The 26,837-nt window shown below is 37.6% G+C and overlaps 5 protein-coding genes across 6 annotated transcripts; 1 reads left to right on the forward strand and 4 right to left on the reverse strand.

The window, feature by feature from the left end:
- Positions 1 to 6: 6 nt before the first annotated feature.
- LOC125476986 (putative pentatricopeptide repeat-containing protein At5g08310, mitochondrial) lies at positions 7 to 2,769 on the reverse strand. Its single transcript, XM_048583704.1, has 2 exons — positions 1,236 to 2,769; positions 7 to 1,129 (listed from the first exon to the last, which is right to left on the reverse strand). The coding sequence occupies exons 1-2, from the start codon at positions 2,596 to 2,598 to the stop codon at positions 270 to 272; spliced, it is 2,223 nt and encodes a 740-aa protein (XP_048439661.1). The 5' UTR covers positions 2,599 to 2,769; the 3' UTR covers positions 7 to 269.
- Positions 2,770 to 3,815: 1,046 nt separating this feature from the next.
- LOC125476990 (E3 ubiquitin ligase BIG BROTHER-related-like) lies at positions 3,816 to 8,400 on the reverse strand. The gene is made up of 7 exons (XM_048583708.1): positions 7,984 to 8,400; positions 5,188 to 5,518; positions 5,035 to 5,075; positions 4,874 to 4,915; positions 4,669 to 4,790; positions 4,471 to 4,579; positions 3,816 to 4,162 (listed from the first exon to the last, which is right to left on the reverse strand). Exons 1-7 carry the CDS (start codon positions 8,242 to 8,244, stop codon positions 4,115 to 4,117), a joined length of 954 nt encoding a protein of 317 aa, XP_048439665.1. The 5' UTR covers positions 8,245 to 8,400; the 3' UTR covers positions 3,816 to 4,114.
- A 797-nt stretch (positions 8,401 to 9,197) lies between these two features.
- On the forward strand, positions 9,198 to 12,571 carry LOC125476996 (dehydrogenase/reductase SDR family member on chromosome X-like). 2 transcript variants are annotated; one of them, XM_048583714.1, is made up of 9 exons: positions 9,201 to 9,787; positions 9,864 to 9,930; positions 10,117 to 10,145; positions 10,258 to 10,466; positions 10,636 to 10,754; positions 11,110 to 11,205; positions 11,285 to 11,360; positions 11,552 to 11,705; positions 12,162 to 12,571. In XM_048583714.1, exons 1-9 carry the CDS (start codon positions 9,599 to 9,601, stop codon positions 12,318 to 12,320), a joined length of 1,098 nt encoding a protein of 365 aa, XP_048439671.1. In that variant the 5' UTR covers positions 9,201 to 9,598; the 3' UTR covers positions 12,321 to 12,571. The 2 variants fall into 2 exon arrangements, with proteins under 2 accessions (XP_048439678.1, XP_048439671.1); XM_048583721.1 differs by lacking the exons at positions 11,110 to 11,205; positions 11,285 to 11,360 and having other exon boundaries at positions 9,198 to 9,787; positions 11,560 to 11,705.
- A 257-nt stretch (positions 12,572 to 12,828) lies between these two features.
- Positions 12,829 to 16,472, reverse strand: LOC125476992 (methylenetetrahydrofolate reductase 2-like). Its single transcript, XM_048583711.1, has 9 exons — positions 15,868 to 16,472; positions 15,440 to 15,757; positions 15,187 to 15,360; positions 14,990 to 15,090; positions 14,794 to 14,905; positions 14,431 to 14,511; positions 14,165 to 14,342; positions 13,409 to 13,743; positions 12,829 to 13,244 (listed from the first exon to the last, which is right to left on the reverse strand). The coding sequence occupies exons 1-9, from the start codon at positions 16,270 to 16,272 to the stop codon at positions 13,161 to 13,163; spliced, it is 1,788 nt and encodes a 595-aa protein (XP_048439668.1). The 5' UTR covers positions 16,273 to 16,472; the 3' UTR covers positions 12,829 to 13,160.
- A 2,701-nt stretch (positions 16,473 to 19,173) lies between these two features.
- Positions 19,174 to 25,307, reverse strand: LOC125477000 (histone-lysine N-methyltransferase ASHH3-like). The gene is given in 15 exon segments (XM_048583728.1): positions 19,174 to 19,582; positions 20,199 to 20,282; positions 20,380 to 20,428; positions 21,796 to 21,886; positions 21,990 to 22,017; positions 22,457 to 22,548; positions 22,551 to 22,630; positions 22,806 to 22,886; positions 22,973 to 23,144; positions 23,272 to 23,350; positions 23,918 to 24,017; positions 24,197 to 24,308; positions 24,574 to 24,703; positions 24,823 to 24,887; positions 25,013 to 25,307. Coding segments are annotated over 13 exon segments (1,104 nt in total). The 5' UTR covers positions 24,841 to 24,887; positions 25,013 to 25,307; the 3' UTR covers positions 19,174 to 19,582; positions 20,199 to 20,210.
- Positions 25,308 to 26,837: the final 1,530 nt, after the last annotated feature.

Here is a 26,837-nt window from a genome sequence, read left to right on the forward strand (position 1 = left end):
GGGCAGTTGAACTTTCATACCTCCGAATTCCAATAAAATTACCATCAAAATTCCAAAATACAGTATAAACAATATCTATTAAAACAGCTACAGGGCTAGAAAACAAGCATGTAACGGTAACCATAATGTTAATCCACATTATATAGTTCGAACAGCAGCGGCTCACCTGCAGCTTCAGTTACTAACCATTCTAGGGGAAATTTATCAGCCTCCCTCTTCGCAATGACTTAGTTCTCCAGATTTGAAACAAATTAGAACATCCAATATCTTCACTGTCGGGGTAGGTTTAGCTCAGAGAGACGAGCACTTACTACTGCTGCATATACAAAAATCTCAGGTTTCATTTCCTTCTCTTCCATCTCACGAAGATAAACCAGTGCCTCATCAGGCCTGCCACACTTACAAAGACCCGTAATGAGAGCCATATAAGCAATTCTATTTGGAGCACATCCTTTCCTTCCCATATTGTTCCAAAGCACAAGAGCATCATCGACCCTTCCAGCATTGAACAGCCCGTCTATTAATGTTGTGTAGGTAATCACATTTGGCTCTCTGTCTTCACCAAACATCCTGGAAAGGCAAAGTATCGCTTTATCAACGTGACTAGTTTTACACCATCCATCAATCAGCAGATTGTAGGTTACAACTGAGGGAACAAGACCCTTCATTACCATCTCATCCAAAAGAGATTCAGCTTCTGAAACTCTTTTGGCCTTGCAAAGCCCACTTATCAATATATTATGAGAAACTACATCGGGACAATAGCCATGAGCACAGATATCCTGGAACAGCTGCACAGCTCGATCTACTTCTTGAATTTTGACCAATCCGTTTATAGCCGTAGAATAGGCAACTATATTAGGGAGAAAACCTTCGTGAACCATGTTATCAAGAAAATTACAAGCTTCAACTACCTTTTCATTTTTGCACAGCTGCTTCACAAGCAAGGTGGAATATTTTATCCATGGTTCATGTCCACAAGCATGCATCTCCTTCACTAGGTTAAGGGCTGCTACAACATCCTGTCTTCTACAGAGGCACCCAAATATAGAGTTGTGGGTAAAATGTGTTGGTTCAAGTCCTGACTGCTCCATCTCTCTCAGAAGCTTATAACTTTCGTCCAATCTATCTGAATTGCACAGTGCATCAATCAAATTGTTATAAATTGATACATTTGGTTTACAGCCGATCCTGAATCATATCTTTGTAAAGGCTTAAGGCCATGTCAAACTTACCAAACCTGAGTAGACCGTCAATAACAATTTCAAAATTAGTTGTGATGGGACGAACCCTTTTCATAACTACAAGGATCTTATCTACCTCACCTTCAGAATGAGATTCGTATTGCATCATTGCCTGAAGAAGTTGATAAGCTTTGTCAATGGAGCCATTATTAGTAAGACCATTCAACACGGAAGTGCAAAGCAAAAGCATATCCTCTTCATCTAAATCTCCTTGGACTTCCTCAAGTACCCGGATCATTTCCACTTCATCAGAAAAGGATGGTATGAGCTTTGCTAGTATCCCAGCATCAGCATGGATTCCCAACGCCTTCATCTCCGAATACATAGACAAGGCTTTTTCGAGCTCTTTATTCTTACATAGTCCTCCAATCAGTACATCATAAAGAGAAATGTCGAGTGCAAAACCTGACTTGCGCATTTTATCAAACAATTGGAGGGCCTTGTCCACTCTGGACTGCCTCACAAACCCATGAATCAGAACATGAAATGTCTTCTCATTCAATCCAAGCTTGTGATCTTCCATTCTTTCAATCAAATCGAAAGCCTTATCCACCTCGCCCCACTTGCTAAAAGACACCACCAAGATGGACATGACATGGGCATCAACCCACCCCCTCTCATACATTTCGTTGAAAACATTTAAAGCCTTTTCGAACTTGCCTGCATTGCAATAGACCTGCAATGCCGGGGTCAGCGTGTGCTTACTGAATTCCCAACCAGAATCTCGCATTTCTTGCAATCTCATTTCAAGCAATTCAATTGAGTTGGACTTAGATTTAGATATAGCCTCCAACAAACAATTATAGCTATAACTATTCGGAACACAAAGACCCTTGGCGGTGACTTGATCAAAGAAAAAGTTAGCTTCTTGAACCAAGTCTACGCTGGCTAAACATCTTAGAAAGAATCCCAGAGCCCCAGGAGTGAGAGAACAGTTGGAACTCACAACTTCCATAGCCATAGCTCTGAGTGGGGCATTCTGTCGAGCACGTGATAGGTGAGACGCCATGGCATTGTAAGTATAGCAGTTGTGCGTGTAGCCGCATTGGTTGGGTGCCCAGGTGAAGAAGACGTGAGCGGTTTTCCAACTCCGGAGGCCATTAAGCACACTTTCGACAGCTTTGGTGGTGAGTCGTGGAGCGAGGGTCTTCAACTCCGGGTCGTCCGGGGAAAAGGGTCGCTTGGTGAAGATGGAAATGAGAGCGCTGACGAGAGAAGGGTCGGTGTCAGTATCACTAGCATAGTGATTTGAGCAGGCTGTGCCTGTGAGCTGCTTGGAGAAGATGATGGGCGGCGGCGTTGATTTCCACAGATTTCGATGGGTTTTTGAGATTCTTGGCAATAATAATGCCATTTATTTTGCTCAAACAGCGAAACCAAACGGCTATGATGATGATGCCACTTGACTTGTCATGTCCAAAATATGAGTCTGCTGATGCGAAGGAAAGAAAATTCTGCTGCAACAACAAAGGATGTGTTTTGCTTCCACCGCAATGGGAGGGAAAATGCTGCTACCGGAGTCCACACCATCCCAGTTATTACTAGGGGTACATGACGTTGACGTGGCACGTCTCATCTTTCTTAAGCTTTTAAAACGAGTAAAAACGTTATTGATGAAATTATTTTTAAATTAATTCTTAGTAAAAATTCAAATGAATTTTAAATAATAATAAGTAAAAAAACATTTTTAAGTGCTTTATGTAAGTGCTTTTGAAATAAAAAAAAATTCAACAAAAATGTTTTCAGTTACTTTAAAACAACTTCTAAACAAGCTCTTGGACTGTAGAATAAACCTCACATATTTGGTACACCCCACATTTACTTTTTCAATTAAAAATTATCTTAATACACCGCACTTCCTTCCCCATAATACCCTCACACCCCATATTTTCAATATATACCTTACATTTCCACATTTCTCAATTCTTATAACACTCATTTTTAATTTTGCCGAATGATTTCAAACCATCTGAACTGTTAGTTTCTAGAATGATTTAAAATTGATGATTTGAAAATAATCACTAAAACAATGAAAAATAATTATCGATGTCATCTAAATCACTAAAACAATGAAAAATATGAAGTCTTACCTCATGTGAAGCTTTCGAAATGCCGATTTTGTATTTCATTGGTCAAAAATAATTTTTCTCAATCAACATGTTTATAGTTTCATTGGTTAGGGTTTCATTCAACAGTTTTGATAGTTGAAGAAGATAAATAATACGTTAAAAGTGATTTGGAATGTATTTAGAAATTTTTTAATTTTTTTAGCCTAATAAGGTCAAAATTATCATTGCATAGTAGGATAAATAAGTCATTAACATTAAATTTTAACGTGGTATGCATTCAATATTTTATAGTGTAGGATACTGCGTGTTCAACAAAATCAGCAAAATAATGAAAACACGAGATGAGTTTGATAAAAGAAAAAGTACGAAATCGAGGAGTGTGTGTGTGAAAATATGTAGGACATCCTGCTACATGACATGAACTCAACTCGCAACTACTATCGACATTGCCCGCCTTTAACACATTCATGCATACATACAAACAAATCGACAAGCATGCCCGCAAAGAGAAGTATCAGAGTTTATCATGAGTGTAAATCCAGAAAACTTGCGAGTTTACAAATTTCAACAACAAATTGAAAAGTACTGGGGAAATTAATTTACCGTCATCTTGTATCAGGGTAAACCAGAAAACTTACACCAGAGTGTCTCCCATATTATACAAGCATTGTAATCTAATCTTAACGGTTGGATAGAACATTTTCGCCCGTGAAGGAGACCGGGCTCTACTGTATCCCTTGTGCACCGACTTGTGCAAATGGTCGTTCAGATTTGCAAGCAAAAGATGGTCCGTAAATTCTGCTACTTGTTTGCAGATGTGGAAACTTCGGCACTGCAAACAGGGCAGACCTGCAGTAACAGACCAAGTGAATGTCATTTTTACTTTTGTTTCTCTGTCCACAAGCATACATGCAAACACAATTTCAACGTGACAACTCTAATAAGAAATCACAATGCCTCAACTAAAAGCAAACAAATTACGGAAATTTTCAAAGTACAGCCAAAAAAGGTGAGTACAACATGATACAAACTTAAACCATAGCCACACGTACTTTGGAAAGAATGAAGATGTTATGAACTACATGCACAGATTATAGTACAGAGTAAGCACCATTGAATTGGAAGGGAAAAGAAAACATGAAATTTCAAAATCATACCTTGTTAATTTTCAACCAATTGTTTATGCACTCAGAATGATAGGAATGTTTGCAAGAGAGTAATGTCAAGTTTTCACCATCCTCGTAGTCCAACCGACAAATGACACACCTTAAACAGAAGTAAGAAAAACTTTAAAAGAAAGAGCACATACAACACTCTATAAAGTACATAGAACTAAGGAATTTGCTAGTGCTTACGACTCATTGCTCCCATTCTGACTACTTCCTGTCTTGTAGCTTACTGAAGGCAATGAGGCAATATTATCAGCTGAAAGCCCTCTGCTCTCAGTTCCAACAACTTCACTCAATGCAAGTAACTCCTGATATAGTTATATAAAAGTCATGGAAACAAGCCATAAAGTAAATGCACCACTGGAAGCATTAGAATTTAGAACCACCGTACCTCATATGAAAGTTCATCAGGGTCAATCTCATCCCATGTATCCTACAAACCAAAAGTAGATGACAAACATGACGCAGAGAGAACAGCAAACTGCTACTGCCTTCTAGAAGAGTCTCATTCATACTAATCTCATTCTCAGCATACAAGCAACAATTTATTACCTGAGAGTTACCACCATGTTCCTCTGTGTCCTCAACTTCGCCTGAAAACAAAATAACATAGCAGAAACATCAACTATTGCATAATTTCAAGGACTTAGAAAAAGTGATATTATAAAAAGAGCACTACAACTCTAAACAGTCACAAGCACTCACGATCATTAATCCCAGCAAGTGCCATCAGTCTAGCCATCTCTCTATCTTCAGCATCCTGCAGGGCTCTTGCATAGGCCTCATCGCTTGAAAAAACAGCCGGATCATATTCGACACTGGGGTTATCATTCTCTCCAGCATCATCATGAGCATGCACATCAAATGCATCTTCATCATTGTCAACCTCAGTTTCATCATCTTGTTCCTCACCATCATTATCATCAGTATCGTCGTCAAATTCATTGAAATCATCCTCATGCACAAAACTTCCAGCTTCCCAACTTCCATAATCACTGCCTTCATTGTTCATCCGTAGCATCATGTATGCCCTTTCCTACTCAATAGCCAAACAACGGCAATCAGATTGCATGCACAACAAGATCAAACAAAATCACATACAGATAAGATTGACAGTGAACAGCATTCACATAAAGATTGACTGATGCAATAGCTATAGCTTGATAGAAAAATATCCTTCCTTCGACCAAATCTAACAATAAGTCCTTTTTGGTGTAAAATGAAATGTCAACAATTGTCTATGAGTAATACGAAACAGAAAAATAAGCAAATAAGTCAAGCACCCAATCTAAGAGTTGATATCCATTGCCACACCCAAGAAAAAAAAAAAAGGAAAAAAAAAATCAAACAGTTGATAATAAGCTGCTTCTCCTTTTGAGCATATACGAAGCTTTATTGCGAGCATTTATTTGGCTCCTAGCAAAATTATATCTAATGTATTTTGTATTTGATGAGTCTTTTTATATTTGTGTAATATCTAATTAACTATTTTGCGGTTTTAATGACCTTTTTGCTATGTTTAGAAGTCATTGAAAGGTCTATTTGAAGCCTATAAATACGGCTTTGTAAGCCAAAAGGAGATTGAATAAATCACCATTAAGGATTTGTTGGGGAAACTGTTTTTGCCTCTCTCTCTCTTTCTCTCTCTACGTTCTTCTCCATCTATCTACTTGCTCTAACTTACAGCAACCCTAGATTGTTTCCTTCTTTAAACCTCTCTTGATTAACAAAATTTCTGCCATATAAAGCCCACCACGCCTCAAAGCAACACTCACCTTGTATGTCCTGCATCAATTTGGTACCTGAACAATATATCCTCCTTTTCCTTCCAAATTCTTTTTGTTTACTCAATTATAATGGTTATAAATCAGAACTTTCACCGAGAGTTGAAGCTTTGAGTCAAGATTACAAAAGCAATAAGGAAGGCAATTGATGAGTAATTAGCAAAGGTCAAATCCTCGGAAAACAACATTCAAATATTTGTTTGTGAATAGGAAAAACATAAGAGAAGGGAAATTGTAAACATGGATTTTTCATCCCCAACCCCTAGGCAAGAACCTAAAAGGAATACAAAGAGGAAGATTGACAGAGGACCATCATTTTCAAAGATGTGGTTCAATTTAATGTTCAAGGGGACGATTTTAATACTACCTTTTTGTAATTCTGCAATCCCTAAGTTCAGGCTAGCTTGTTCAATAGGTTCATGCCACCACATCACCATGCCCACCCACCACCATAACTCACCACCTTACCTATCCACAGACACAAACTCCTAAACCCAACGACAGACCTGTTTGGCATTGCTTGTGGAATGTGATAAGGAGTCCCAAAGGAACCCTACTATTAAACCCCAACAAAGCAGGGTCTCCAAAACACAGTGTCATGCACAAAAGAATTTGGGCACTAGTCTGCAAGAAAGTTTAAAGCTAATGATAGAACCACTCAGCAACAAATTTTGCTAAATGTTGGACTCTTTGATTCCACTCAAAAGGAAGTGAGTGTGTCCTTTGATGAGATCGAATAGAGAGGAAAGGGCATATATAATCATTGAGAGATAATGAATGCTAAACAATTGAACTATATCTATAGAGTGGTGCTAACCACACACCTATTTTTACCTCTCACACGCCCCTCTCAATTTCTGCCTGTTAGATCGAATGAATTGAAGAAGATCAATGGACAAAGTTAACAAGGGTGTGTGGAAGGTAAAATGGGGTGTTTGAATAGCACTACCCTCTATATCTATTAAAAAGTGGAAAGAAGCAGAAACCACTCCAGAGAGCTGAAGAACACCCTAACACAAACTAAAAGGAAGCCGCCTTGCAATATTATTTGGGTAGATCTAAACAACTGAACTCACAGAAAAAATAGGAAAAAACTTTTCAATGAAAAGATAAGGAAACCAACAAAACGGTTTCACTAAGAACCAATTAATTCCCTGCAAACCAAATTCAATCCCAATTTCCATGACCAATCGTCTCCTCTAATCCCACCTAATTCTTCATCAAAATACGTTTTTATCCTCTCTCACTACCTGATCAACCCCCTCACTCTCTCACTACCCCACATGATGCAATCAACATCAAAGCCTCTACGGCGCCGATTGCAAGGCGCATTAAGACGATTTAGGATGATGTGGGTGGAGGTGCTAATGGAGATTTAGGATGAGCGGACCCGAAGTTCGTAGGATGAAACCTTGCCCCCTCCAATAGTAGGAGCAAAAATTGAGCCGACAAGAATATCACATAACAAGCTCAAAATTTATAACGGAAACCGAAACAAAAGTTGTTCTCCGGATGGAGATTGATGATCGGAATCAATCCGCACTGGAACTTCCATTGATCACTGAGTGAACGAAAGAGGAAACAAAATTGTGGTGGGTATCAAACAAGTATCCAGATAACATTCTAAGGCCAACTTCTATTTGCTAACGAAGCAAAAACGAGTGGAACATGAATCCTTTGTTTGCAAGCAAATCAATATGCAAAGAGAATTGAATACCTGTTCTTGGAGGGTTCGAGCAAGGGCTAGGTCAGCATCGACCTGACTGAGATTACTGAAGGGAGTTCTTGAAGGTTGAGGAACAGGAGGTGAGGAGGGAGGATCCACCTCCTCTTCCTGCGAAGGCCCACTGCTTACTTCTTCTTCTCCTTCTCCTTCTTCGAATTCTCTCAAGGGGTTTTGTTCTTGTTCGCTGACGCTGTTGTTGTTGTCGGATTTGAGTCCGCCGGCAGACCCCAATTTGGCGTTATCATTCTCCATGGATTATTATGGATTCAGAGAGAGAAGTCGAATAATTGGAATTAACTGTACAGAGATCGAAATTGATATAGTGGGAGAAGAGTGGAGGCGGCGATGAATCGCAGAATATTTCAAGAATCTCAAATAGCCGGATCCGGATACTGTTCCAAGCCAATGGGTCCTGGATGTTGAAGCCATTTTTTTTTTTTTTTTTTTAAGGGAGACAATTAGTGGCAATCATAAGTTATCTATTTTTTTCTACGACCAGAAGATTGACAGAAGCATTTCAGCCTCCTAACCCTAAGTTTGGCTTCCACATCAACTGAGGATTTCGAACTCAAATCTCCAGTTTTTAGTTTTTAAAAGGTCTCGTAATTCGTCATTTCTTACTAAGCCACCAGCTCGATGGCTGGGTGTTAAGCCATTGAGTCGGGTGTAAAAAGTCCCAACAAAAGTTTAAATAAAAAACTAATCAAAATCTTCACAAGAAAAAAAAAAATACTAATGATGTGACATTTATTATAGAATTTCAGTTTTTTTTATCAACATTCTGGATCACCGGCATGAGTGTAAATGTGTATTTAATTAAAAACTAATTTTAAAGGATTCTAAAAAGTTAGGAAATTTGAGAGAATGAAGAAATTTCATAATGTATTTTAATATCTTCAAATCTCACATCATCCTCTAAGAATTTGAAAGAATTCATTTAAATTTTATATAAATTAGAAATCAATAAACTCTATCAAAATTCAAGAATTTTTAAAACCACTAAAAAAATCTCTCAAAATCCCAACTAAATACACCCTTGATATTCCGGGTCATTACAAAATTTCTTTATTTAATTTTTTTCATTCATTTAAATTATACAAATTATAATTCAAAATTTTGAAATAAAATAAATCTTAAAAGAACCAATTACATTACACCACTTGGAGGAAGCTAGTGTAATTGAAATGGTGGTGCGGCTCGAGCATGTTATCCACGTTTGAATTTGACTAAAGGAGGTCTGCAATTCGAAACAGAAGTTGTGGTGCTTGGGCGCTTGTTTGCCTGCGCATGCATCAACTCTCCGACTCCGACTCTTCAGTCTCCACTGCCGCCGCCGGCGAGGCTAGAGAGGGTAGAGCATAGAGCATAGAGCAGTCTCTCTGAGTCGTTGAGGATTGGCGGCTGCGGACTACGACGGCCGAATCTGACGACGACGACTGTATACGCAGCAGCAGCACTCAAAGATGAGCGTTCATTCAGCTCCCTCCCTCGGTCTATTTGATTTGATTTGATTTAATTTGATTTGTTCCCCAATCCCCATTAATATTTATTATTGTAAATTTGTAAGAGGGTATTTAGTACTAGAAAGTGAAAGAAGCAGAAGAAGATGAAGGCGGCATTGGAATTTGTAACGTCCATGGAATTCTGGAGAATGGCGGTGCTGTGGGCATTCTATCTCCTCATCTCCTACTGGAAGCTCTTTCTTCAACCCAATTCGAATTCCAATTCTCGTCCTTCCAATTCATCGCCTTGGACTTCCCCCTCGGGATTTAGGCCTGTCTGCGTTATCACTGGTGTAAGTCTACTGCCCTGTTCATTTTCTTCTTCAATTGTATTGTCTAAGTGTTTCAGTCTCATTGATAATAACGCAGGCTACGTCTGGATTGGGTGCGGCTGCTGCCCATGCTCTCTCCGCCCGCGGTTTCTTCGTGGTTCTCGGTATTCATATTCATCTTGTTTGTTTGAATCACTCAATCATGTTGCTAGATTAGAGCCTAGACTAGTAACTGGTCATTTATTTTGCAATAGAGAATGTATCATCCAATAGGTGCACAGTCTGTTCATAACTTTATAAGAATGTAAGGATGCATGTTTAGCTCATTCTCCATTCCTCTCTGCCTGCAGTTGGACGTTCATCCCACTTGTTAGCAAAGGTAGGTTGTTCTAAGCTTTTGCTGCCTCCCTCTGCTTTATATAACTTTCTGCTTTCTTGGGTAGTTGTAAATTTCTGAAATCCATTTCCTGATGTCGATTTGTTTGTGTCAGACGATAATGGACATCAAAACTCAGAATGAGAATGTACATCTCAAAGCTTTTGAGGTTGACGTCGCATCCTTCCACTCACTTCTCCAGTTTAAAGCCTCCCTACAGCAGTGGCTTTCTAACTCAGAGATGCACCCTTCCATCCAACTCCTCATCAACAACGCTGGGATACTCGCAACTTCATCTAGACTCACCTCTCAAGGCTATGATCAGTAATAACTTCGTTTTTCTTTCATCTATCTTCTTCTTTAAGAATTTGTTTCCTTACAATAATTGACATTTCAATATGGCACTTGGAACTTGGAAGTGGCCCTGCATCCACTTTCCCTTCAATCGTGCATTGCTGGCTGATAATTTCGCCTTTTCTTTTTGTCATTCCAGGATGATGGCTACAAATTACTTAAGTGCATTTTCTCTGAGCAAACTATTATTACCACTTCTCAGAAACAGCCCAGTTCCTTCTCGTATAGTGAATGTCACGTCTTTCACACACCGAAGTGGTAAGAATCTTCCCAATATGTGCACTTCAACCTTTTCCATTCATATTTATTGAGTCAGGCTTATGCATCCACAAAACCTTCGCTATAGCAAGATTAGTATGCTTTTGGAAAATGCAGTTTGCCCAATTCTGGAAATACAAAAAGAAATTGGAAGAAAATGAATAAGTTGCAATTTGCAAGGCAGGATATGCTGTAATAAAAGTGCTTATCCTGTTGTTTCTGAATTTTGCTAGAATTTGGATGAAAATATTTTGATAGGGAAATTTGGATGAAAAATCTTGTTGATTTGCGCTGTGTGTGTGTGTTTGATAAAAAACTTATTGGTTCTTCCCTTCCCCTCGCCCCCTCTCTTCAGTTTTGAATATACAGATTAACAAGGACACTGTATCTGGGAAGTGCTTCAGCAGACAAAAGCAATACCCATTTGCTCATGTCTACGAGTGTTCCAAATGTAAGCTATGATTTCCATATAAGATACCCTAGACAATCTTCTCTCTATTCTAATTTGAACAAGCCCCTTTTGTTGATAGTATTCCTCCTGCTCTTCTCCTATGAGCTTCACCGGCAACGTGGCTTGACGGATATATCACGTCAGGTCTCCGTCATGTATGTGCTCACACTTTCTCCCATTTCCTTTCCTGAAAGGTGTAAGCAGAATTCTTAATAGCAAAGATACCAATGGAGTCAGTTACTGTCTCTGATTATTATCAGACGCTGAATCGGACATTTTGGGATTCATGCACTTGATACTTGGTTTTAACACTTGATTTTAGTTATGGTTTTGTATGATTTTGAAGTGCTGTAGATCCTGGAGTTGTGGAAACTAACATCATGCGAGAGGTACCCTCATGCCTATCCGGTCTGGCTTTCATAGTTTTGAAACTTCTGGGCCTTTTGCAGTCACCTGAGATTGGAGTTAGTTCCATTCTTGACGCAGCACTCTCCCCACCAGTAAGTTTCTCCTCATTCTAAGTCCTTGCAGCTTGCTCATGTGAATATGAATGCCACCGATTGTTTGTCCTAAGGTGTTGCAAACTTTCAGTGTTTTGTGTCAAACCATCTCAGATCTAGCCCAAAACAAATACATTTCATTTCCAGTGCTCTAAGACTGCTGCGATTTGTTTTTCATCTTATGCAATGAATACTAAAGTATGCGGCATATTATTTTTGGGCACTTCAAAGGATTTAGTCAATGCGCATAACTAGAAATCTGGTGGTTTGAGTGGTGACGTCCTTGATTTGAGTATTAGTTCTTCTGGCGTTTGATAGGAGCGTAATGTTTCATTTTCTGTCTTATATTGATAATTTGATATACATCCTCACTCCTGAAATGGAGTTGTTCAGTGACAAGTAACAATTCAGAACATCAAATGGATTCTTATCTTAGCAATTCTCTGTCAATTTCAGGAAACGTCTGGAGTATATTATTTTGGGGGAAAGGGTAGGACCGTCGATTCCTCTGTGCTCTCATACAATGCCAAACTTGGGGAGGAACTTTGGGATGCATCAACTCATCTATTTTTAGAGTCACAGCTTGCTTCCAAGGAAACCTTCACTTCTGAGTAGAATTGTATATCATAATTCATAGGTAACAAGCAGTAGTACACATAAATGGATGCATCAACTACGAAGGTGTCTTGTAACCTGTTTACTTTGATGCTTATCTCACTACTTCTGGGCGATAGTCACAAGTTGGGCAGCCATCTAAATTATTGAGATCGAGGGCATAGATTTTTTTTTCTTATAAATCTATAACATTTTGTCATTCCATGTGTATTTCATCGAATTTGGATCCTCTACGGTCCTCATTGTTCAAAGCCTATGGACTAGAAAATCCGGACTGTTTAAGAGAGAGAGAGAGAGAGATCTAAACCCCTAGTTTGTGTGAGATGAGTTAGCGGAACAAGTTAATGAGAACAGCTGAATTCAATTTAAATGGTTTGAATTTCCTCGTCTTTGAGCTCCAGACAGTGCGATCCAAAGAGGATCTTGTCCCATTTTTTCCTCATACCACACTGTTCATAACCATGTTTCTTTTTTAATAATGAAGAGATGATACTAGCTCAACAATGTATGAAGGAAGTGGAATATATTATACGCGACAATATAAATTTATAAAGATTCGAGAGAGAACATCAAGTACAAATCATGTAATTTGGATTACATTGCCACAAACTACATACGAGAAGCGAACCCACAAAGAACCAGATCGTATCCATTACGCCAGACACGGATCATGCATGATAAACGCGCAATTTGCACCATGAAATTGAAACAGGGGATATTCAAAAATCCCAAAGAGTTATTATTACACAACTTAATGACATCAAATTTATAATCCGACTTGCAATGAAAGCACCACTTTTAAGGGATTTAAGAAGTGGATGAGTTGACAAAACAGCTCATTCAGAAATCGGCAAAAACAGCAAAAACATCACCGTTGATGTAGTCATTATCTACCAAACTGACCAAATAGTAGCCGCTCTGCACCTGCAAAAGTTGAGAACAAGATGGCGTCGATATTACTATTCTCAATTCCCATCAAAAGATCGAGAGTGGAAAGGTGTCTTTTGGGTGTAGTAAGCCATACATTTGAACAATCAAATCATAAATATGTTAACAGGGAAGAAGAGACATTAATGAAAAACACAAACCTCTTCAAGCAATTTCCTAGACGAGTCACCCTCGGGGTATAAGCGGGCCCATCCTCTTGACCAGATTTCAAATGCCTCATCCTTCCAAACTATAAAACTGGCAGGATCTACGACAGTTGGTTGGATAATCTCCCTTGCTGGAAAGACACCCCATGTTACCGCATTCACAGCAGTCTGGCCAGTATTAGATACCCAGCTCCCATCTTTGTTCACGGCCATGTAAGTTAGAGATGGAAGAGCCTTGCATTTTTCAACAAGAGCATCCAACTTTTCCTTCGAACAGAAAAACTCTAGATAGGCTTTCTGATAAACATATCCTCCAGGACCACCCCACCCTGAGAAACGAGTTAGATATGTTAAGAATCTAGATAATATGCAATTTTCAAGATCACGTATGAGGATGATAATCACCTGTAAATATTAGTTTCAAGGAAAGGAATGGAAACGAAAATAAATAAATATAATAAAATAAATCTCCTTCTTGTGCTGTAGTGTTGAAAAAGTAATACAATCTGATCTTCATGAAAAAAAAAAATGAAATCATCTATCATATTGAATTTTCTAAGTTATCAAGTTCAAGCTAGTTAACACGGCTCAAACGAGACTCAAGTGATTTCAGTGATTCTGATGAAAACTCGTTGATAAAAACCAAATTACTTGAGATAGAGCCTCACTCGCAAAAATGAGATACAAATTGAATCTTCGAATGGTTATCATAATCGCAAAACGACAAACATATTTATTCTTATTGCTTACCAACAGCCGGCGAGTCAGATCTTTCCCCATTTACCGCTGGTTGGCTGTTAATGGTAAGGAAACCCTTAGTATTAATTTTTCCTAGCAATTCATTTATGATCCCCGTCTCTGGCTGAAGCCCATCTAGTTCAGACCAAGGGCTGCTTTTCAATTTTCCAAGGCAGAATTTCTTAAATTTCTGAGATAAAAGCAATTCCATTACGTCAGTTCATAGGTAGTTTGCTGACAATGCAAAGACAACATACACAGTGAGATGGAAACTTCACCTCGTAGATATCTTCAATGCTCTTCAATGGGACAACCCATTCCTCAACAAGTTTCTTGTCACGTGCACGTGGCCGCATGAACTGTTGAAAAATTATGAGTTAAGGTCATGTATACCCAACTCCAGTGCAAAGGAAAAATATAAAGTAAGAAAGAACATGTGGTTGTGACCAAGTGGTTGTGAAAAACTTTAATCAAATGAAATAAACTGGATTAGGAATAAAAGTAAACTTTTCTCTAAGAGAACATCATTGGAATGCTCAAGTATTTAACAAGCTGAAAATTTTGATAACCACAGAAACTGATCGGACCAAATCCATACCGAAATTATAGGCACCAAGACCAAATTTGTGTGTTTATTGTACCTGATAATCAGTCAGTGCTCCATATGAAGGGTTACCGGAGTCACCCCACCGCCCATGTGGATATAGTTCCCAGCCTACGGTTCTTGATATGTAGCTCTTGGGACGATTAGCCCTACATCAATTCCCACAACGATTAGATATTTTCTTAGGGGTGTGTGTGTGTGTGTGTGTTTGGGGTAGCAGTTGGATTGCATACCAGAAAATTGGACGAACATCTTCTTTAACACGGAAAACATTTGCAGGGCGTCTCCAAGGTAACGGCCTCGATATTTTGGACTCTTCAATCAGACCAAGATTCTGCCAAAATGGTACAAGTTTTAATCAAGCAACTCATATAATTTGATGTACATCTCAAGTCAATTGAGACGGAATAAGGAAGATATAGACGAAAACCTGTAATATAGCTAACGCAGATTTCTCCATGTTGAGAGTATAAAGATGCAAAGTCCTAATCCCAGAAGCCAAAATCTTCTTGCACATCTCGGTTCCAAGGTGAATTCCATACAATCTCACAGCTTCTTCGTTGTCCTTGATAGGCTCCAAGGCAGCAGTGACCTCAGCTGGTATCTACAGTGTGCCATTTTTTTGTTTGTTAATTGGGATGATGAGGAAGATAAGAGAAGAGAGAAAAGGCAGTTTCTAATACCTTGGTTTTGCAGAAGCCAGTCATGCGTATGAAACCCTTGTAGTTATTGATGGGCATAATTCCAGGAACAATGGGGCAAGTAATTCCAATTTGGCGACAGTCATTCACGAATTTCAGGAAAATATCAGTGTCGTAGAACAACTGAGTGACGATGAAATCGGCTCCAGCATCAACCTTTCTCTTCAAATAAGCGAGGTCGCTCTGATATGCTTCGGGAGAGGCGAGGCCATCGGCTGCAATGGCGTCCGGGTGAGCCTCTGGATAACCAGCAACAGTGACGCCAAAGTAGTCGCCATATTTGGCTCTGATATGGGTGACCTGCAATTGCAAAGAGCGATTTAGCGATTCGCAAGCAATATATGAATGAATGAATGAATGTGTCGTCAGATCTGGGGAATTCGAGTTAGGAAGGGAAAGTAGGAACCAACCAGGTCGAGGGCGCAGGCAAAGCCTCCTTGGATCTGAACAAACTTGTCCTGGCCATGGGGCGGGTCGCCGCGGAGAGCAAGAACGTTCTGGAGGCCGTTGGACTTGATGGTTTGGAGGGCGTGGTCGATCTTGTCGACGGGCATGTTGGTGCAGGTGAGGTGCATCATGCTCTCGACGCAGATGAGGTTCTGCATCTTGTTGGCAATTTCGAGCGTGAGATCGGCGGTGGAGCCACCGGCACCCCAGGTAATGTCGCAGAAGGCTGGGCCGTGGGCTACCATCCGATCCATCCTCTCCAAGAGATTCTCGACGCCATCCTCGGTCTTTGGGGGGAAGAACTCGAAGGAGAAGACCACCTTCTTCTCATCCACCAAAGACTCCTGGATCTTCTCGATCACCTTCATCCTTGCTTCGCTTGCTGCTCGCAAGTCTGTCAGTCCGTTAGTCTGCACCGACACACGGCACAATTGTTGTAATATATATAGATATATGTAAATAACGGGGGATTATGGAATTTAATTTCAGATTTAGATCCTGATTAGCAAATCTACGGACCGGCAATTTGCCAGAAAATGTAAAACTAACAAAGTGTGTGGTGGCAAATGGCAATTCTCCTCATACCCCCTTTCTCTCATTATATAGTTGGAGAGACCCACCAACCCCCCTTCCCTTTTTTTCTGTACTTTTTTTTTTACTCCATATTCGACTTTTTCAATCAAAATTATGATTTTTATGGAATTGGATTCCGTCCGAATTCATTTTGTGAGAATCCCTTGGCAATTCATCGTATATCGTACGGTCAGAAATCGTTTGATTTTTTATATTTAAATTAAACACAAATAATATCTGACAAAAATTGGCCATGCAATGTACGATATAGGAATTCGAAGAGGATCCATTTCCTTCCTCTAATTTTATTATATATAAACTACATATTAATAGAATTTTCTTTGTCAACTAAAAGAAGACAAAATAAAATATTTAGTCGTATATGATAACAAAAAAGTTAAAGGCAGCAACGTAATCTCACAAAACAAAGTTTTTGTGTTTTTTGTGCAAGCCTCATCTACAAATGATATTAACATCCTTACTTTCAAAATTAAAAAATAAAAATAAATAAACACGTCTCCCTGTCTCTCCACTTCCATGTTCTCCCTCGCTCTCTTCCTCTCTCTTTCAATTTTAAGAACAAAAATTAAAAATTTCACACGCATTTTGAGTGTGTTCATCTTGTAGTAAACTATTGATAAAACCATTCATTGGTTACATTGCTTATAGGCTTGCTCGCCGTCGAACCACCGGTGTTACTCATAGGCTTGCTCGCTTTGGTCTTACTGTTAGTCAATTTCGTACTCGATCCTAGATTTAAACAAAGACAATGTCAAACTTCAAAACCAAAAAGAATGAGGGAGGTGATCGGGTACGCATATACGTAGACTATTTCTCGTGCTATCTGCCCTGGTACAAGTATTAACCACTTGATGAACTGAATTCCCTTCCAATTTCAATTCCTATTCTCCCAAAAGATTGGGAAAACCAACTTGCACCAACCATCACCAACCAACGACTAATGTTACGAAGTTTAAATTTATAAAATAAATTTGCAAACATAATTATATGTCATCAATAAAAAATAAATAATTTTTATGTTATTTAATTTACAAAATTTATTTTACACATTTAGGCTCAATAGTATTACCCCAACCACAAGTCCCCTGCCCGACCATTCTCTATTGAGTGCATTTTTGCTTACCATCATTTAGTGTGGTGTATATTCATCATCTTATTTATCACAGCTGGATGAGTTTGAATTTTGAGATTTGTGTCTATTTACTTGAAATTCAAACTCATATAACAGTAATAAATAGGATGATGAATATACACCACACTAAATGGTGGTGAGCAAAAATGCTCTCTTCTCTATTTGTCACATCCTTTCCCTACTCCCCTGGTGGTCCCCGCACTCTCACTTGGAATGAAGATTGGGTTGGGTTGGTGGCCAGGACCCACCACACCTACTCCCTAGCACTCCTCCACCGGCAGCCACGCGGCGTCCTCTTCTTGTATTTTATTTTATTTGATCTTTCCTTTTCTTTCCTGTAATTTCTTACATACATTAAAAAGTAGTGTAGTAAACTTTACAATAAACTAATCACAATAATTTGATTTGAATTTATTATTAGGGAGAATTTAATTTAAAATCTCTCACTTAGAAGTGAAGAGAAATACAACTTTATAGAAAATAATTAAAAGCAAACTTTTCGTTGATTTCGTGACAGTATTTCTTTTCAATACTTTAATTAGTTATTTGAGTCACTCAATTACGGTATAGTAATATTTTTCTTTACTTAAAAGTGAGAGGTTTTATATTCAAATCTCATGGATGTCGAATTTGATATCAAATTAGGTTGGGCATTGTGTGGTTTAGTTGAACTTCTCCTCGTAAAAATGGGAAAGAGATCCTCTTCAGATCTCTTCCACCAAGTGATCCTCTTCAGATCTCTTCCACCAAGTGATCCGGGCTCTCAAAATTTGATATAACGACTAAAATTATTACAACTTTTAAAAGAAGCCTCTGTTTTTAGCCGTTGAATCAAATTTCAAAGACCCGGATCACTTGATTCGGAGACCTTGGTGAAAGCGATCCAAAGAGGATCTCTTTTCGTAAAAATGGATCGATGTACTCAAAAATTAGTTATTTTAAAAAGTGTTGCAGTGTGATTTTGCATCTATTTAAAAATGTTTCCTTACATGTATCAACCAAACAGTATCCTTTTACTTTTCCAGATTGTTCAAAGGCTCAAAAGCACTATTCGGTTATTTATTATTTTTTCCTAAGACTAAAACCAGCCGTTCCATTCGTTTTTGTCAATCTTCCCCTTGCATTCGTCTAGAAAAACCGGTGTCCGTCGCTGATTATTCATGTCGCGTCACCGGATGGATCATTGGTGGCAAGCGAGGTCCAACATCCTACACATCAGAAGTTGGCCCAACAACTTTGCTCATCAACTAATACTTCCTTGGAAAACAACCAGGGCAGACAATTTATTGTAATGGGATTGTTGTGCTTTAAAAAGAAAACCGCTTACGTTATGCTTTAAAAATAATTAATCGTAAAATAAAACAGTTAAGCATTTAATAAATTATATATTTTAAAATATTGTCAGCATAAAAAAGGTATAAAAATGTTTGACAAACTTTTTAGTAAAAATAATATAATCGTGTAGAATGACAAAATAAACCTGACCACATGGATTTAGTGAATTATCTGTGGTTCAATTCAATCAGATACTCAACACGGCCCATGGTAAAAAGACTTTCAACCAGTAAACAATAATCTCCTATTACAGTAAGTTTACACATTTACCATCCAGAAAGTACAAGACAAAGAAAATATGCAAAAATACATTTGATACAACAACAACATTCTCACCAACCCCGTGCTTCTTTGTGTGATGTTTCTCTTTCGTTTTTTTTTTTTTTTTTTTTAAATTTCTTTTTCTCTTTAGGGAGGGGCCCGGCCCGGCCTGGATTATCGCTAAAATTCCTACATTAGTGATTTGTTACAACATGCATTGCATTGCAAAGAATTGATCAACCTTTTTGCTCAATGAAACAGCAGAGTGAAGGCTAAATCAGTGTCAGCAACTCTAGTTACTGTCATACATGCTACGGTTTCCAACTACCACGAGTCGTCCTTGCTTCTGCAGAATCCTTCACCAGCAAAATAAGCACCAAACCAAAAGATATCATCAGACATTGGACTAGCAAAACTAGCACTGCCAGTATCGGAATACACAAGCAACGCAGAAAATAAATATAGGAACACAGATCTCCAGAGTCATGGGAGGAACCACAACCGCATACAGGCCTCAAGTGGCTGCGGCACCCCCAGCTCCAGCAACTCCCTTGAAAGTTATATATAATAAACTACTAAACTAGGTGCCATTGTTCACAAAATTCTTACAATCACACAATGTGAGATAAGTGCAAATTCCCCATGGAAATGGACATATCCATGCAAAATCAAAGATGCAACCAATCCTCCCCACCCCTTCTTTTCTTTCCTGGTACCCAAAAGTGGGGAACCAAAGACATACATTATAGTCGAACAGTTCATGTGTGAGTGTGTGCCATGTGTAGCCTTGCTACTGTTACAACCCAGCGGTCACATCTGATCAAAATGAAAACCAGCCTTTCCGTATCACATATTTTGTTTTGTTCTTATATCCATGTTACTTAGAAAGTTCAAAGAGCTAGCAAACCGAGATATCATACGGATAAAACTCAAAAAAAGGCACCGAGGATGAGGATAAAAGTTTACACTTGCCTCATGATCATATCACAATGTTACAAGTTCCCAATCTTCTTTTGACATGTCAAGGAATTCAATGCTACCATCTTCAAACATGATCTGAGCCAAAAATAAAGTCCATTTGCAATATATTAATATGACTACAATATTTACATCTAACAAAACAAAAAGATAAATAAGGTGATTTATCTAATACCGAGTGTTTTCTGGAATATTTATCAAACCGTTTGATAATCCCAAAAGACCTGAAACATTGGAGAATAAAGAAGAAATATTAAGCAGATTAAATTAAATAATATGAAACCTCAGAACCCAGAACAACATATATTTATGAAAACGGAAACTTTTTAAAGAAATTTATATAATTTTATTTCTTTTTCAGTAGCCGAAAGTAGCAAATGGAAGAAAAAAGAGAAGGTACAGTACAAATAAATAATAACCTTAATAGAGGAGACAGATCAATCAAAGGCTATTGTTCCACCATAAAAATTCTTTAAAATCTTTTTAGAGTTAACATCACTTGCACAAACAGAGTCATGAAGGTGTTCACATTTCACAGTCAGTTTTATATTATCTATGTATTGCTCCAAAAATAAAAATAAGGTGTGTTTCAATTCCAAATTTTTTCCTTTGTGCCCATTACATAGGTGGCAAAACATTGACGTTTTCTCAACTTTCCACCTTTTGTTCGGTTTTGGTATCATCTTTAAACTTTCCTAAGGTAATGAAGGTTAGCCGCCTTTAGTATCAATATAGTAAAATGATTACAATGGAAAGCATGATGTATTCTATTTCAAGTGTTGCTAAAACATATGTAAAGATTATCAGTGGTATTAAAAACTTCAAGGAATTCCCTACCAAGATTATTATTCAAGTCATCTCTAGATATTTGCTGCTCAACATGAACACTCAGAGTAAAAGTAAATTAACCAATTACTAAATTCATTCATCAACTTACATCTCATAGCAAAACTTAAATATTCAAAAATATATCTATTCAAGGAAAGACTAATTTCTGATATCACAAATCATTAAGTTGATTTTTGCAAGCAATAAGGTTGCAAACATGCAGCACGAAGCACGCATTACTAAGTGCTCATTGTGCAGTAATCAAATCCCCAATCTGATATGAAGATACACATTTACAGAAAAAGAAAAATAGAAAACCACAAAAGAGCCTAACAAGAACACACATCCACGTATGGAATCTCAAGAACAAGTTTATACAGAAAGATTAAAAGTGAGATTTTGAAAACATGCCCAAATTTGGACCTATAAAGAATTTCAAACTTAGACTGGGTTCTGTTTCTATCCAGCTTTCTTTTATATTAGCGGCCTTCTTGACCACTTTCCTTTACCCTTTGTTGTCTTATTGTCTTTGCTGCAAATAAGAGTTTCTTTCTCAAAAAGTAAGTCTTTAGTGGGATAAAGGGCTAGTTGTCAAGATTTCCCAGATTAGACAAGACCCAGATTAGACAAGAGAGAAGGTTCCAAGTTCTCACAATATTTTTTTCTTGGTACCGCACATAAAACAACTAATGCAAGTGCATAACACATTCAGAAATATGAACCAGTGTCAGAATGAAAGATTCATAGATATTCCAAAATTTACCACTGATTTGGGGGGCGACTTATTCGAATCACTTCACCAATGCAATTACAAGAACGTCTACCGCTTTGGTTATGGATGGGTTCTGAATTTCCTAATAAATAAATAAGATGTATAAAAAGAGTTCCAAATGAAGTATATCACAAATTTTGAAACATTAATAAAAGACAATAACCACAGAATAGATAAAAGCTCACCAATATGCAGACTCCCATTCTGAATAACCTTTACCAAAAAAGAGTACCACAATTAGTCCATACTATCATTTCAGAATAAAAGTCCTAAGAAAACTTCCATACTTTTGAATGGTAACTAGTCACTCCACTATTCTAGTTTTCTATCATCCCTTTCAAAATAAGAATCATTTTTTTTTTTTTTTCAAAATTGTAATCCTCATTCCTCATTGACGGTTCAATCACAAGATCATGTAAACTGAATCATCCTAAGATATAGAAGGACCTATTTCAAGATAAAGTATTTAAATTCAAAAACCAAAAAGAAAGTTTTCAGAGCAGCAAATTATTAAGAATGCTTTTGTCAAGCCTCAAACCCTCGGTATCTTCATATGTTTCTTCTTTTTTCAAAAGAAACAAAAAAAATATGATTTATTAAGCAAAATATTAGAAACCGATGGAAGCAAACAACATCAGACATCTATACATACATCTTTTGCAGAGATAATAGCTTTCAATTTAGGGGAGGACACAGCCACCTGGCATGCTACTAGTTTCAACGCAGCATCTGACGATATCTTGACTTGGTAGGTTTGACACCAAGTTTTCGTCGACAACCAATCGCACCACAATGGCAATCTTGATCTGCGCCAAATTGAACAAACCTGCTAAATTTATTAGACTGGACTAGAGGAATAGAAAGTTTCATGTCCAGTAATTGTAGTTCTAGAGCAAAGGATGACCACCAGATTGATGATTGTGAAAAAAATACACTAGCTTAAGCAAAGATGCTCAATTAATAAAAAGATTAAATTAGCGGAGTTATGCAGGTGTTCATACTGATAATCATAGGTCAGGTGCTCGCCCATTTTTATGTCACGAGTTGCGAATATACCAATTCTTGTTTCACCATCAATTATCCTTCAAAAAAGTGAACAAGCAACACATGTAAGACATATCATTTACTGCAATGACCTTGAAACCAGTAATAAGGTCCAGTGGAATACCATTTTTGCATCTCAGTATTAGGACAACAACTATGGTTTATATATCTTGACTTGTTTCCCTTGTATGTGGCATCAATAACCATATCTCGATTGATTTCACATAAGTAAAAGTTTGTTTCTCCACGGTGTTTCATATTCCACAGCCTTTGCTCACATGTTTTGTCATCAATCACTGTCCAAATAAACATCATTGATTAATAGTTTTCAAATACATTCGTGGTAAGATAATAACTTTCAAATATAACACTAGCTACACATAATGACCGTGACATCGAGAGGAGAAATGACTTAGAAGTTACCTTCTCCCACATATTCTATCACAAATTCTCCTTGCTTAATATCTTCATCCGCCACAATTCCGGAACCACATTTCTCAGTCTATAAGAAATCCCCTATTCCATTAAGTGCCTTAACAATGTCTACAATTCTGATAAATAAATACAATACTTGAAAACAATTTAATCTATGCACAAGGCATTATAATGTCAAAGAAAAAACAATAATAAATGGCTATCAAAATAGCAATTCTTAGGGTTAAGGGTTTAGGGTAGCAATGCCAGCACCCTCCATTCAGTGAAAATTATGTTACCTTAATAGTTTTATAATAGGAAACCCTCGGTAGTCTAATGGGGAGAAATCAATAACATAAAACCATGAGATGAATGGTCATATTGCTAAACAAACTTATTTGGTGTCTTGCATCAGTTGTAGGCTAGCAAAGTAGACACCTAATAAATAGCATATGATGCAAGTTTAATAAAGGGCAACATGGGGAGATCTGAATAGACAGTCAGCTATTTCTTACAAAAAAACATATCAGCCTTCAAGTTATGCTACTTCATATGTTTAAAAACATCGATCAGAACATCAGAAAGGCAAATAACCAGCACATGATGCGAAGTTAAAACCACTGCAATTCAGATTTTTAAACGTAAGACAAATTACCTTAACCAGTTTCATCTTCTTCACAGGTCTGTGCTGGAACGGTTTGTTCAGACAGGAACTTCCACATTTACAAGCTGAGGAGCAGCTAGACAGAAGCATCCTGCATATATATCACATTTCAACCCATCTATTACAAGACTATGATGAAAGATCCGCTTTAAGAACATCAAAACAATGCACAAAAGCGCAGTACAGGATGATCACGTGCAACAACCTTTACATGTCTATTTTATTACAGATGCATGAAACGCAACCATCATCAGCCAAGAATGTGCTTACCCACAATGGCAATCTCTACCACAAACACTAGAAGACTCTAGTGATGGGTTGCAGGAACAGAATATGCCATCATCCTCAAGCCGTCTTTTAATCCTCTTGGTGTGATATATATCTTAAATTTGTCAACGAAACTAGGAGTAGCGAGATAAGATGCGTATTAAACCACTAAATAAAAAACACAGATGGAGTATGTATGAGACAACCTATGCAGCAGCATGTTTGATGGGGGGTAACATAGAGAAAAACCAACAGGCACGTAAGATGATAACTGGGATTGCAGTAAACTTGCAGTAAAGTTATACAATGATCCACAGGACAAGTTCCGACTTCGACGTGGTATGATTTGGTGAATAAAAAGTTAGTAATTGAGAGGATACTGCGCTTTATAAAAGTGTAGGGCATGGGTTTCCACTTATTGAACCAATCTGGAAGTTCAAAATCAACAGGGCTTCCAATCTGCTTCAGCAACTTGTTGAAGACATTCCCAATGTGACTTCGCTCAGAATTCTGGTAAGCGAAAATGAAAACAAAAACATAAATAAAACCCAATTCATTCATTCATTCATTCATGCATGCGAAAGATTGGAAGTTGAAGAAAATAAAGAACGAAAAGAAGAAGCAAGAACCTTCTTCACAGCAGGCATGGCACCAAGAACCGCCACCTCGTAGTACAACTTTTGGAAATAACAACCTACACGATCGAGATCGAAATCGAGATCGACTAATGGAGTCGTTAGTAAGCATAATCCTAGACAGACAGACAGAGGGACGGAGTAGGCCTGCTGAAGTAGTATTTAAAGCAAATCAACAACTTACTATTTCCTCCAAATCTCCAGGTTTATCTTCTGCAACTGCACACGAACTCAGTGACTCCAAAACTCCAAGTTGTGGGGCTCGGGTTCGGGTTCGGGTTGGGTCAGAAATTGAAGACGCAGACTCAGAGTAAGGAGTAGTAACAACTAGAGAGGGCGGAGGGCCGAGGGCGGATGGGGTCGGAGATGGGGGAGAGCTGCTGAGATTTTGTTGGCTGCGAGCCCGCGACTGAGACGTGGTTCGGAGTCTGTTGCGCGTCTTGATTTGGGTAACACAACAGAAACGAGTTTCAAATGTTAAATGGGTACGGAAGGAAAATATCAACTGTTTTTAGGATAAGTTTAAATTTGGGAAAAAACAATTAAAAAAAAAATCATAATAATACTCGTCTATCGTTAATTTGAAATGCACACTATTGGTTTTTTTTTTTTTTCTTTTTTAATGCCCAACCCTAATTAAAACCGTTTATTCTTTTGATCGTAATCTTCTACAAATTATTTACCTAAAACAACCATCTCTAAAAAACAATTATTTAACGTGAAATCCTTTTGTTAATGTTCGGAAAATAAAATGTTATGAAAAAAATTATTTTTGTCTTCTCGTTTTTATGTTTTGCACCTCCGCATGATCGTAGCTGTGATCACATCTGAAGTCGAGGCACGTTCCAGCAACTTTGACTTGTTCCTACCTATAGGAGTAAATCTTTAAGAGAATGAATTCTCATTTTTTTTTATAAAAATTACTATTAGTTGTATGGTCCACGTTATAATGAATTTTAACGATTCAAACTATCTATTTTTCAAGTTACACATCATAGGTCATTCTTGTAAAATATTAGCCAAATCGGAAATGTTTAAGACATCTAAGTGAGTTCAAAGAAATTAATGAATACTTTGTTTTATAAGAAATAATCAAATTTATCTTGATAATTAAATAGACGAATGGTTTCGAATTGAATTGAACTCTTGCAATGATGTTTTATGATTTTAGACTTACAAAATAGACGGTTTGGATTGTTGAAGTTCAATGTAGAGTGAGTCTCACACCTAATCTCTATTTTTTGAAAAAATTGAGAGCATAAATGACCTGATATCTACTTTTATGAAATACCTTTTGAATAAAAGTCTATTTTTATATAGACTGGTACTTTAGAGTTATTAGTATTCTGCACCATCCTTAGAATTTGCAAACTAGTAACTACGTTGTGAACCTAATCATGCATGTGATAGAGGGTCTGAGATTCATTTGGTGTGGCCCTTCAGAAATGTGTTGAATTAAATGTGGTTACTTGCCAGTGTTCTATTTCAAATTTCTCTCTATTTTAGTGGAAGTTTTGTTGAATATTTGGTTGATTTACATCCATTGACAACTTTAATTTTGTCCTTATGCATGTCATGTCTATGTCATCTAATCGATGATGGCCATCACATCTCGAGTTTGGTGTCAACTAGATACCAGACTTAACGTGTGCCACTTATCTCTACATGCAATTCTTATTGAGGCTCGCCTTTGTGTCAACGAGATGAGACGATTTCATCAACTGTTTTACATTATTTATGAGGAGTTGATACGCTATCTACTTGAGTATTTACACAGTTGAACAAAATGTTGTATATAAAATTAGCAAATGTGTGGTATGTAAAACTTAGTAGGTTCTGTATGCTGAGATCTCCTAAATCTTTTAAATTGAATTGTACTCATTATAGGGCACGTCAACCTCATCATGATCACTATAAATAAATTCACAAAACATGAGAACTATCAAGTACAAAATTCCTTAAACTCTTCTCTCCCTAAATTTGCACCCCAACAGTAATTAATATTAGAT

The sequence above is a fragment of a genome, unplaced genomic scaffold, assembly GCF_019419815.1.
Source record: "Pyrus x bretschneideri cultivar Hongxiangsu unplaced genomic scaffold, Pyrus_bretschneideri_v1 Contig1, whole genome shotgun sequence".
NCBI lineage: Eukaryota > Viridiplantae > Streptophyta > Magnoliopsida > Rosales > Rosaceae > Pyrus > Pyrus x bretschneideri.